Below are 12308 nucleotides of genomic sequence, written 5' to 3' on the forward strand. Positions count from 1 at the left end.
TTCTTGGTTTAGACAAAGAACAACTGTTTGACCAAACTGTAATGCTGGTGCCCTGTAACTATATGTAAAATGAACATTATTGCTGGGGCAGAGGGGACAGAGGACTGGGACGCAGCATAACCAGAATTCACAATTCATCTAAAACCAAGTATTTTCACCCTTTGGGGAGCTGGGAGGAATGTGCTGGGATTCCACCTGGCAACTTAAACCGGAGATCAGAGTGACACGGTGAGATCTCATTGCTGCTCTCCCATCACAGTGTTGTAGAGACAGTGGCTGCTGACAGTGGCTCACAGTTGTCTGTGAGGTGTGGGTGGCAATATATTAATTATTATATCTCTGTGGTGGCACTGTACTAATTGTTGACAGTACTGTGGCCTTTCCTTACAACTTGGTTGTCAGTTCAGCTCCTGACTCCATGTCCTGCTTGCACAGAGGACATGAAGAACAACACGATGGCATCTGTTCCCATTCAGGATGTGGATGGTGGCAGCTGCTCATCCTTGCTGTGTTTCCACACACAGATTTCTTCTTGTGAAAGAAACCCTGAACCCCACAGCACAGGCAGGGCTGGGCTGGGCTCTGGACAGGTAGTTTAGACTGTGTTGTGTCTCTCAGGTTACCCCACGTACAAGGAGAAGGTGAAGAAGCGGCCGGGCGGGAGGCCGGAGGTGATTTACAACTACGTCCAGAGGCCATTTATTCGGATGTCGTGGGAGAAGGAGGAAGGGAAGAGCCGGCACGTCGACTTCCAGTGTGTGAAAAGCAAGTCCATCACCAATCTGGCGGCGGCAGCAGCGGATATCCCCCAGGACCAGCTCGTGGTCATGCACCCCACCCCCCAGGTAGACGAGCTGGATATCCTGCCCATCCATCCTCCTCCCAGTAACAGTGAGATGGATCCCGAGGGACAGAACCCCCCGCTCTGATCTGGACTCTTACTAAAACAAAAGCATGCTCCTTAAAGTGACTCTGTACTCAACTCATACCACACTGCAATTCCAGTTTTTTCCATTGTGTTAACGGTGTTTAGGGTATTGCAGTACGGACCTTTTGGAAAGACCAGAGGGTTGTTTTTGGAAGAGTACAGATCAAACACCTGGGTTCCAGTTACATGTGTATGTGTTTACCAGTAGGTTTGTGACGTTGGTGATTTGTCTGCTGGACTGTCCTCACTCTGAAGCCCCTCCGGGCCCAGGGGACGCGTCAGTGTTGTGACACAGGGGTTGGAATGCAGAGGTGGAATTGATAGTAGCACTTTACAAATGGTTGAGAAGTGGAATTTGAAGCCATTTTTTATAAATGTATTGCACAATACTAACAAAGTGCTTCTATCAAAACTGTACATAGTTTTGCTCTGAATAGGTTGACCCTTTTAAAGTTACTGTATATGGTTGAGCACAAAACTACTACTGGGTTCTTGGATTGAGGACGTGATTCAATGACCCACATAACATCTTGTTAAACTCAAAGTTCTTTAGTGAATTTTTTCACTTGTTTGCAGCGTGAGCCATGTTCAAAAATTGTGAACAACGGATAGGGGCTTTATCTTAAATTTTGCCTTACCTTAAGCTGTTCACAAATATTTATTTAATACATTTTTCATAAGTGTCATGAAATAGGAAAATGCAAATGGTTCATTCTTCATTTATTAATGATTGTAAACAAGTTTTTCATGCAAATAAAGTTTCCATTATTTTAATGGGCTCGAATTATCTGTGAATTATGTATTTGTAGAGCAGTCGCTTTTCTTTCCTCGGGGGAGGATAGTTAATATTAGGTGAAAAACAAGTATTTCTTAAAGAGAATCTGGTAACATCAGCCTGTCATCTCAGCCTGCTCTCCTGTTGTGCTTTTCTTAGTATAAACTCCAAGATAGCAGTAAATAATAATAATAGCTTTTCTAGAAACTTAGTGTTGTGTAAGTGTAGGTAAGGCCTTGTTTTTCCTCCCTTTTCCCCCAAAGCTAAAGAAATGATGAATACCAAGTGCTTCTAGCATGCACCTTCAGCAGGGTTTTATCAAATTTATTTATCAAAGTAAATGCTCCGTCTTAGAACAAGGGAAACATTTATTTTAAAAATATTTAACTGTCTAATACATTACACTTTAACAATATTTATAGTAAAGGATTCTTACAAGAAAGAATAAACAGCTTTATGGTACAATTAGTATAAGAAATATCCACATGGGGACTGTTTTGCAGTGTAAAAACACACCATACATCTGAAATGGTCATTTGCATATAAAAGCTACCACTGATGCCAGTGAGTTGCACAGTGATTTAAAAAAAAAAAATTTCAAACAACAGAATCCAAAATATACAAGTATTGCAAGCTATACACAGCTAACCAAATCAACACAGAACACTGTAGCAGGTTATTCCACTTTGTCTGAAGTTACACATGGTAAGGATGAGTTGCATTCTGACACGGCTTTTATGAAATCCGTACATAAAAGCTCCTCAGTCCCACGAGTTTCACAGACTGTAGAACTCCACCAGTAAATGCACTTTGATATTTGGGTGTCCGGGGGCATCATTTACAAGGGCCAGGGCAGGTCACTGAAGTCCACGGGGCCGCCCAGCCCCGCGTCGGCCTCCAGCAGGCTCATGATCACGGCCATGGCGGCCTCGTCGTTGCTGGGGCTGCTCGAGCCCTGGTCGTTGTCGATCATGTCGATGCCGATGTGGGAGTTCTCCCCTGGGGGGGCAAACACAGGCAGGGGGCTCGGTTTTGTCACTTCACTGCTATGGGCACTCACCCTGTGACTTGGGGTGGGACATCTGAACGTTCCTGTCTGAGGAGCAGCAATCCGTGTGACAGCCGGGGGGCCGCGGTTTCGGGAACAGCACTGTTAGTGGTGTCACTCCTCAGAAGTGACCAGTGTGCCTAAGAGGGACAACCCTACGTGCAAGACTTCAAATACAAGACCAGATCAACATCCCTCTTCAGCTGTTTGAAAAGCATTCACAAAAAGCAGGTCGGGAACTGAGCTAATTCACACTGATCCAGCAAGAGAAAAGAGGGTTCCACGTATTGTCTAAAAGAAATTCCAGTATGAAGTTGGGCTGCCAGGAGCCTCCTTAGCAAGCAGAGTGGTTGGTTATGGGCTTTATGCCTCAGCTGCAGCCAGTAAGGGCAGGTTACTGCTCAAACCAACCGTGTTGTTACAGTGTCTGTGTGTGTTTAGCTGCTACTGAGGTGTGTTACTGAGTGACTTCACTTACCCAGGATGGAGGAGTTGTCAGAATAGGGGTAACCAGAATTATCCTGGATTTGCCCAGACAGCAATCCAGCTGAAGAAATGTCTGGAGTGCCACCATTCAAGATCTTGAAAGAAAAAAACAGAAGCTATAAACCAGCATGAAATGTTGCAGTAAGCCTTAAATTGTCCCATATTGGGATTTTTAATACAGGGTGGATGGACTTCCTGAAAAAAACCCCAAACATCACCACCTAAAGGTTACTTAATCAGAGTAGTTGTAAACGAGGAGCTGCTTCCCTCTGTACCAGGCCCATGGAGCAGATGTCAGAAACACCCAACCTGTGTTTTCCTTTGTTCCATTCCAGCAGCCCCTACTATATGTACATGTTGAATATTGTAGGGCAGGAGGAGCAAGGATAACTATTACCAGAATTATAACTCTGTTTGTCACGACTTCAAGTTTTATTTCAAGAACAGAGCCAGGAATAGACAGAAATATTTACTGTCAGCTGTATGCTCCAGTACAAGCAATTCTTACGTACAGTCGTCATAATTTCTGGGGAAAAAAGGTTAAGTGAATCTGAGACAGTGTATAAAGATTTGAATAAGTGCTCTTCTTGGATATAACTACCATAAACAGCAATTTGCAGACGACTGAAAGCAGCCAGGACAAGTGTTCAGGTGGTTTAAGTGCTGGTAATGGTACCTGAGTGCTCCTCAAGCAATCTTAGAGCAAGGCAGGGTGCACAGTGTTGGTTTAAAAATAAACTCTGAGTGCCCAGCAAAGCATCTAATTGTCATATTTTGTAACACCAGCGTGATTCAGCCGAGCACAGCCAGCGACAGCACTTCCAGTGCTCACCAGCACGGGGTGTTGAAGGTTTTTTGGTAGCTGGGAGAGACGAGCAGAGCTGTCCCTTGCAGCTCTGCTAAAAAAACAATCTAAGGAACAGGTGGATTTCAAAACCTGCTGATGTTTGGGAACTACTGCTCTCTGCAAAGGGGTTTTGGCCACTGGAATACTTGGACTGGGTCAGACTTTTCCAGCCGAGCAGCCAGGAGTTGTTCAAATCAGCTGTTCCACATCAGCACGACCCCACATCGCTTGTCACTGCTGCCACCAGACTTGGTAAAGCTTGTCCTTACCTTCTTGCCTCCCGGGGAGGAGGTGTCAGGTGGTGGGGTGCTGGTGATGTTCAGGGGACTGGAGCCGCAGCTGGAAGGTGATGAGCCTCTTATCCTAAAATATGGATAAAATAGGGCATGGATTTACCAGCAACAGATGCCAGAGACTTGGAAGTTTCAAATGCTGACTTCAGTATCAGGTGCCGCAAGGTGCTAAAAGCATGAATTTCATTTTTGTAATTTCCTCCCTTTTTCAGCGTTGCTCAGATCAGCAGCAGCAACGTTTTGATTTGCAGCCAGATAAACAGTGCTGTGTAAATCCAGCTCAGTCTGCAGGCTTTACCTCCTCCCCTTTGTTTTTGTTCCTGTACAGCCTCCACAGAGAGTCAGAAGGAAAAGGTCCTGGGTGCTGAGGAAAGCATAATTTTTTTTGTGTGTGTGTTTTACTTCAATTTACCCCAGCTAAGAACTCCAGCTGTCTCAGTCACAGTGACCCAGACTCCTTCCATCAGCTACTGCTACAGAAGTACCCTGGACACTTGATACAATTTTTTTTTTTTAACTGCTCAAAGCAGCATTTTTCACTTCAATTTTCCATAGCTTGATCAAACATCTTTAATAATGTATAATGTATTGACTGTAGAACCAACAAATCTCTAGACTAAAGGGAGGAGGAGGAGTTACAGAGAAAAGCAATGGAAATGGGAATCTTATCCTTGGCAGAGTTCCCCTGGGAAAGCTGAACAGAAGGCAGCTTTGGAAAATAGTAACAGCTGCTGAAAAAGGACTGGAACTAACCCAGGATCTGAACTGAAATGCAAACACGGGGGGTAAACTGCACTACTGCACTGCTGGGGCTAATGAGGTGTTTTACAGCTACTCAAAGGGATGGTTACACCCCCAAGTACTGGTTCAGCCCCGGTGTGGCTTTTTAATTTTTTTCTTATCTCCTTCTTCTTATTCTTACAGACAGGAAGGAAGCCTTATGGATAGGTCTGCTGTTCCCTGGTAGTCCCCTGCCTGCAGCAGGAACAAAACTGTGGGAAACAGACTGAATGTTTTCCTGAATTGCAGCTCAGTCTGGTTAAATTGCTGCCACTAAACATCTGCTGGGTGAGACCACTTTCATAGGAAAAGGAACAATTCCCAAGAGAAAATTTGTGAGGAACAGGGGTTGTTAGCCAACAGAAATTAAGTGGTACCCACTGAAAGCAGCTGCTCACAGGTGAGAGACAGGACTAACAGCTCTGCATTCCCACAGTCCCTCACTGGAGGGGGCTGCAAGACCCCGTGTTTAAACCAGCCCCACAGCCTGGGAAGGCTGGGCTGCCTCCAGCACTGTGCCCTTGCTCCAAGAGCTCCAGGGGGGAACTGTGCAAGCTGAACGTGCACATCCAACAGCTCCAGAAGTATCTGAGGGAGTGGATCACCCGAAAACAAACACTGCTTTTCTGGCAGGTGGTCATCAGCTTTGGCATTTGGGGGTTGTGCCACTCACAGCCTTAAGTTTCCTGGAAGAAGAACAGTCTGGAAAGGATTTATTTCTAGTTAGCTGTTCTTTTTAACTACTGTTTCTGGTAAACAGATAATCATCACCATTACAAAAAAGTTCCAGTACTGGTTTTTTGCAGTAGAAAGCTGGAAGGCTGTAACTTTTTCACTTTTACTATGGGCTTTGGCTGCCTCAGGTCAGGCTGAATAAGTATCTGTAGCTGTCTATGAAATACAATTGTATCATTCCTCACTCAGCTTGAAGAAAGACTTCCTTCATTTCCTCTTAAAGAAGAATAATTCCTCTTAAAGAGCAATAATGAAACAAAAAAAGATTTTCCTCTAACTCTCACCTGTGAATCTCCATGATTTCTTCAGCAATCATTCTCCCTATTTTACCTGCTCCCGCTCTTGTTCCACCTGGAATTCCAGGCACAGTAGGGTGGGTTCTTTTTGGGCCACCTGAAATGAGTAGATATGTTAAGGTCAGACAGAAGCATGAAAACCTTCTCCAAAAAAAGCATTTATATTTAGGCTTTGACCAGCTGCAGGACCTTCTGAATTGTATTTAATTCTCATTCTACCAGCTGGTGTGTGCCTTCAAGTGTATGAAAAACTCTGGCTTGCACTGAGCTGTGTCTCAGACATCCCTCTGTGCCAGCAGGGATACAACATATCCCAGCTCTTTCAGGATCTGGTTGTTTCAAGCACCTGGTCCACAGCTGGTACAGAATGGCTTGTCAGACCTGCTCTGTTCTGTGCCCAAACAGGCTCTTCTCCAAACATGTTTGTTCTGTGCTTCCTGGGAAGAACTTGCTGGTGCATGTTCCATTCAATAGGGGACAAGCCCAAGGTACCTGATGACCACAAACAAACCCCCTGCAAGAATCTAAGAATGGAGGGAAAAGTGAGGTCTCAACAGTTGGAAGCTGTTCCTTTAATGTGATCTGACACTTGCACAGCACTTGAGGGGGTTGTCAGGAAGGAGCCCGATATTCTCCAAGGTAAAGAAAAGATCACACTGAAAGGGCAAGAAAGGCCTCAGTGTTGCTTATCCATAATGGATAATTGCTGGCTTTTAGAAATGCATATTTAACAACAGCAACCCTCAGTATCTATGGCTCAGACCCAGCAGGAGGTGAGAAGGTTCACCTGGAAAGGTCACAAATCCTTAGCAGAGCCAGAACCACTTGAAATTAAACTTCACTCAATTAAAAACTTCTTTTCTGAGGACAAGAACTGTCAGTGTGATTATACTACACGTCTGGTTTCTTTTCAGAGGCTGTAATTGTGATAAGAATAAGTTTATCCTACTACAGAACAGTTTGTTTTCCATCCTCAGAAGGCCCAGATCCCACATTGCTGCAGTTCCTGTACCTTCAGTTACCAACCACCAGGCCCACACGGCACCTTCCCTTCCTACCACTGCCCCTGTCCTGGGCTCTGCTGCCCTTCCTGCTCCAGGGTCACCCACTGAATCCCTCTGTTCAGAGCAGAGATCACTGGAAAGCCCAGCTTTGCTCAAGGTTTGCACTGCTCCAGGTGTGCTGTGTACAACTTAGGGAGTCATTCCAGACATGTGCAACACCCACAGCTGACAGAAGTGGTATTCAGGGAACAGGATCTCCAAAGGCAACAGTTCCCTACTCTTTGCAAAGAATCTGTGTCTTATCTGCTTCATGGGGATCTTCCATCCATGGGCTATCACTGCATCCTTCTATCCTGCCTCACTTCCACCCTGCTTCAGGCACTTCATTAAATCAAGCTCTGCTCTGCATTAGGCTGCACCCCCCGTGATGAAATGTTTGGTGATCTGCACCACTCATAACCAGTCCATGATAAAGACCAGGGGTCAGTGCCCATGTCGAGACAAAAAACCAAACCAAGGGCAGGTGAGGGACAATAAGTCAAATGGCCAGACTGTGTTTAAGGTCCAGACTGTGTTTAAGGTCCAGACTGTGTTTAAGGTCCAGACTGTGTTTAAGATTCTGAGGAGTCGTGTGCACTGACCACAGACCTTGATGTCATTCCTGGGTGATGTGCAGATGGCACCATCCGTGAAGGCAAACTTTCCTCCTCCAGCTCTCTTTACACTTCTTTTCCCTGATTCACTTCTCCTTGACCAGCTCATACCCAAAGCCGACATTTATGCTCAACAGGGCAAGAACTGCATTAGCACCTTTTTGCCCTGAAACTTATTTTTCCTCAGGATATTAACAAAATTCTCAGTGCAGCAAATCTGTGCACGCAGGATGAGCTGCTCCCAAGGTAAGGCTGCCAATAATTTCCTGAGCACAGGAGTTACCTTCTCCAGCCTGGAGCACACTGTCCATGCTGTGTGGAGACGCCGCGAGCTGTGGAAAGGCTGCGTCCCCGCTCTCCAGTACAGTGGTGCTGTGGATTGCAGGAATTAGAAGGATCAGTGATAGAAAACCCAACAGGTAAAAAACCCTATCAGTGATTAAAAAAAAACCCAGTCATAATGCCAAAAGTTTCAGAATGGAATGCTTCAGGGCTGGAGTAGTTTGTGAATCAGTGTCACCTCCGTGAAAGCAGCGCCTGTGACTGACACCAGGGCTGCATAAACAACAGAAATAAACCTTAAAGTGTGCAAGGCAGGGCCCCAACAGCCTCTCTCACAGAGAATTCCTCTGCAGCAGTTATTCTGCTGCCAAGTCACTGCTCTGTACAGAACCCTAAAAAAAAAAAAAAAAAGAAGGGGGGGAAGCACCTACCAAAGCAAAGAAATGCATGTCCTGTAAGTCCCTATAAAGATTGAATCCCAGGTTTTCCCAAAGAAAGAAAATATTTCTATTTTTTGCAGGCTTTAACAAACACAAATTACTGCAATTGCTGAACTTATTCCCCTCTCCCCAGGGTGTTATCTGGAGAAGACACCTATTGTCATATGGAAGACGTGCACATATTTAGGTCAACTCCCACCTGAGGAAAGGACAGAGCAATGGGCATTTACAGGCACTTGCTGGGAGGAAAATACTTACGAAACGACCGTGTTTGTTGAGACAATGTATTCTACTTCTTTGGTCCAAGGGTTCATGAAACTGAACCAGCGACTCCGCAACGTAATAAAAGAGCCATCTTTTATTTTAAACTTGTAGCAGTTGGTTGTAATTTTTTCTCTCGTCTGCAAAACTGAAGATGGGCAGAAAGCAATAACTTTGTGTCAAATGGGCACCATGACCACAGAGTAGAGCTCTTCTCAGGGTAAACTCGGTTAATTCCTCCCTTCACTCCTGAAGAAAAACGCTGTTCCTGTGCAGTGAGCCCCCCTTAGCCATCCTGAACCTCAAACATCCACTACAAATCCATGCAAGTCCAGGATAATCACAGTGTTAGGCACATACAGCACAGTGTTCTTGACTAAAGCATCTGCAAACAGCAAACCCCAAATCTTTCTGAGTTTGTTTGGTTTTCTTAATACACCACTTAAAACACACAATATATCCCAATATTTTTAACAGGATTACTGAGTTATTAATAATCATACCTTGTCTATGACATTCTGCAAGGTGTGCTATATCATCTTGATGAAAATATTCATAACACGAAGTACCTAGAAGTTCCTGGGGTAAGTATGCCAGAATGGCTGTTGCCCTGGGGAAGGGAGGGAGAGGAAGAAAACAAAGAGAGAGAGAGAAAAAAAAATAAATGGTTTCAAGTTGGAGTATTAGTCACAGATATTACTAAAGCTCCACACTGGAGCTGGGTAAGACCCAAATAATGCGGAAAGGAATTTTCAGCTTAGAAGGTTCAAAAATTCCTTAAGAACACTATTTTTAATTCTCAGGTAATTAAAAAAGTATATATAATACCAGCAGCCCTCAGGTATTATGTCTGACCTACTACCCCCAGAGGGGATCTAAGGCTTTCTAAATAGCTTTGAAGATAACAGTGTAATTTTGAGAATTTAAATCTGAAAAAGCTGCCTTGTAGCAGCCACAAGATAATACACAGCCTTCTGCATAAAATGCCATTGAAAAACAGGCTTCAAAGGTTTGAAGAACTGCTGTGCTCCTTTGCATACCCGTGGTATCCACAGAGCCCAAATTACTGCACAACACGTGTTTCAGGAGCATTTTCTCCCCTCAAGTCACAAGCCTTAAGAGTGGGACAAAACAAGGCCCCACCAAACTCTGCACTCACATCCACAAACCAGAAAGGTGAACAAATAGGATTTTCTTGGATAAGCACTGGGACCCACTCTGTGTCTCTGAAATCAGACAGCAGCACACAGCAAATAAACCACCTTTTTGTTTCATCAGAACCAGCCACAGAGACAACTCATTTTCCTCCTCATCAGAAAGCTTTAGAACAATATAAACCTGCAATCCACAGCATGGGAAAGACCTGGATTCTTTCTCTGACTCTCAAGGAGACTCTCAATTAGGAGCTGCTGGTGAGGCTGGAGGACATCTCAGGAAACCAGGAAAAGAAGAGTTTGTGCATGAACTTGGGAACCCAAGCTTGAAACTAAGTTCAAGAGGAACAGGCAAAGCAACAGTGCAGGTGAGTGACAATGAGCTGAACCACAGCCCAACACTGTGGAAGGGTCATTCCCACAAGGAAGCAGCTGCAGCATATGCTGAACACCCCAGAGATCTGTGTGCTAGAGCAGAGTTATTCCTTGAGTTGTCAGTGGCTTAGGAGCTGTAATAACTTCCCCAGGATAACCCATCTAGCCCAGAAGACCAACAGGAAAAATAACAGCTGGGGGGAGCAGTGGGAATTGCTGTCCCCCTGTACCTTAGGGTCGTGCACACTTGCCCCCAGCAGACACTGTACAACAGCAACCTGTGCAATGCTGAAGGGATTTTGAGGGCATCTGAGGAGAGACAGGACATTGCTGCCACCGTGGTGCACAGAACACAGCCCCCACCCAGGGAAATCATTCTAAAACTTCCTGGTGCAGGAAGAAACAGCTGAGAAGGGAACAAAGCAGGGCAAGCCATCCAGGCAGACCTCAAATCATGCACCATTTAATGTAGAAGGCAGAGAACACGGCGAGAATCAAATCTGCAGGAGCCCCAGTGGACCTGCTCAAGAACATCAGAACAGAAAGTCACATAGCTGAATGATTCCAGAGTGAGACCCTCTCTAGAACAGAGAGCAAACAAAACTACTGAACTAAAGTGAACTTGGATTTTGTACCTTTCTTAGAAGACAATTACTGAAGGAGAAATGACAGTTCCTTGGAAAAACTAGAATAAGAGTCACAATCCAACGCAAATTAAATATGAAAGGCAATAAGGAACAAACCTAGACAGATAATCACCTCTTCTGCAACCTCCAAAAGGTCCAAATTAAATAATATAAAATGTAGAAATTAGTACATATTAATAACTATGAATAAGAACAGCAGGAAAAAACCCTGAAGCACAAAATCCATAGTATTTAAATGCAGGGAGTTTTTGCCTGTTCCCAGACACACCAAGAGCATTCAGCAGCAATCAGGTGCCTTACACCCCAAGTTCTCCTTCAGGGAGCTCCGAGACCTCAGCCTTGGAGAAGGAAGCATTACAAGTATTCAAGCTGGCTTTTGTCTGGTAAGCCTTATCCCAGGACACTCAAACTGCTGGCAGCTCCAAGGCTGCTTTGATGAATTATCTCAGAGTGGGTGGAGAACCACAAAGCACCAAAACACAGAGTCTTCCTTTAAAGTAGAAGAGCTAGGAAGCAGGTCAACCTCACTCCAGTATTTTTCCAAGAGCTTTAGTAACCAAGCCTTTTAACAGCACTGCAGTGATGGGACACCTGACACAGATGGGTAACAACCAATATGGGCATCAGCAACCAACTTGTCAAACCTTTCCATAGCAGGATAAACAGGTGTTTTGGAAAGGAGAAGAGGCACCAAATCAGAGCAGATCTCAGCAGACTTAGTGAATTCAATATCTGACCACGTTCTACTATGCAAGGAAGAAAACTGTTCATGTCCTTCTTGGATTTCATCCTCTATTTACTTTCTTCCTGAGCTCACTTCTCTGACTTAACAAGGCAGCTCTGAATTCTGAAGCTGTATGTGATGCCATCTGCATCACATAGATAATAAACTTAATTTTACTTCCAAATTCACCATCCAGATAACTTCAAAATAATTAATAAATAAGAAGGAAGATGATTCTCCTTAAAACTCTTCAGTGCAGCTGCCATTTCGACAGTGAACTGTTGAAAGTGGTTGTGGTAGTTGGTAGCTAATCCATAGCAGTGTTTCTCCAGGGATCACACAATCCATAAGGACAAAAAGTTAGGGTCACAGAGAGTTTAAGAAGTGTTTTTTTCCTGAATTCCCTTGGACAAATGACAAAGGAACAGGGCAAATCTATACGAACAAAAAAAACCTGACATGGAAATAAATTGTTTTAAACTTTCACAGATGCTTAAATATTCTCCAGTGGAAGCAGGGATCATAGGATGACAAATTTAGGCCTAGAGATGAGGCCTTCTTCTAAAAAAATTCCCTTTCA

General features: G+C 44.4%; 2 protein-coding genes across 14 annotated transcripts in view; one reads left to right on the forward strand and one right to left on the reverse strand.

Moving 5' to 3' along the window:
- Positions 1 to 1712, forward strand: part of BTBD10 (BTB domain containing 10) — a 28081-nt gene extending 26369 nt beyond the window's left edge. For all 6 annotated transcript variants that reach the window (XM_027699570.1, XM_027699597.1, XM_027699588.1 and 3 more), the window contains one exon: positions 619 to 1712. In XM_027699570.1, coding sequence (XP_027555371.1) covers positions 619 to 929 — 311 coding nt within the window. In that variant the 3' untranslated portion in view covers positions 930 to 1712. The remainder of the gene's footprint in view (positions 1 to 618) is intronic.
- A 280-nt stretch (positions 1713 to 1992) lies between these two features.
- Positions 1993 to 12308, reverse strand: part of ARNTL (aryl hydrocarbon receptor nuclear translocator like) — a 50566-nt gene continuing 40250 nt past the window's right edge. For 6 of the 8 annotated variants that reach the window (XM_027699549.1, XM_027699540.1, XM_027699531.1 and 3 more), the window contains 7 exons: positions 9332 to 9438; positions 8826 to 8976; positions 8129 to 8217; positions 6177 to 6285; positions 4354 to 4447; positions 3230 to 3332; positions 1993 to 2702 (listed from right to left, as the gene is read on the reverse strand). In XM_027699549.1, the coding sequence (XP_027555350.1) occupies positions 2542 to 2702; positions 3230 to 3332; positions 4354 to 4447; positions 6177 to 6285; positions 8129 to 8217; positions 8826 to 8976; positions 9332 to 9438 (814 nt within the window). In that variant the 3' untranslated portion in view covers positions 1993 to 2541. The remainder of the gene's footprint in view (positions 2703 to 3229; positions 3333 to 4353; positions 4448 to 6176; positions 6286 to 8128; positions 8218 to 8825; positions 8977 to 9331; positions 9439 to 12308) is intronic. The other 2 variants (XM_027699502.1, XM_027699494.1) reach the window with 1 other exon arrangement.

The sequence above is a fragment of the Neopelma chrysocephalum genome, unplaced genomic scaffold, assembly GCF_003984885.1.
Source record: "Neopelma chrysocephalum unplaced genomic scaffold, ASM398488v2 Primary Assembly neopelma1_24, whole genome shotgun sequence".
Lineage (NCBI taxonomy): Eukaryota > Metazoa > Chordata > Aves > Passeriformes > Pipridae > Neopelma > Neopelma chrysocephalum.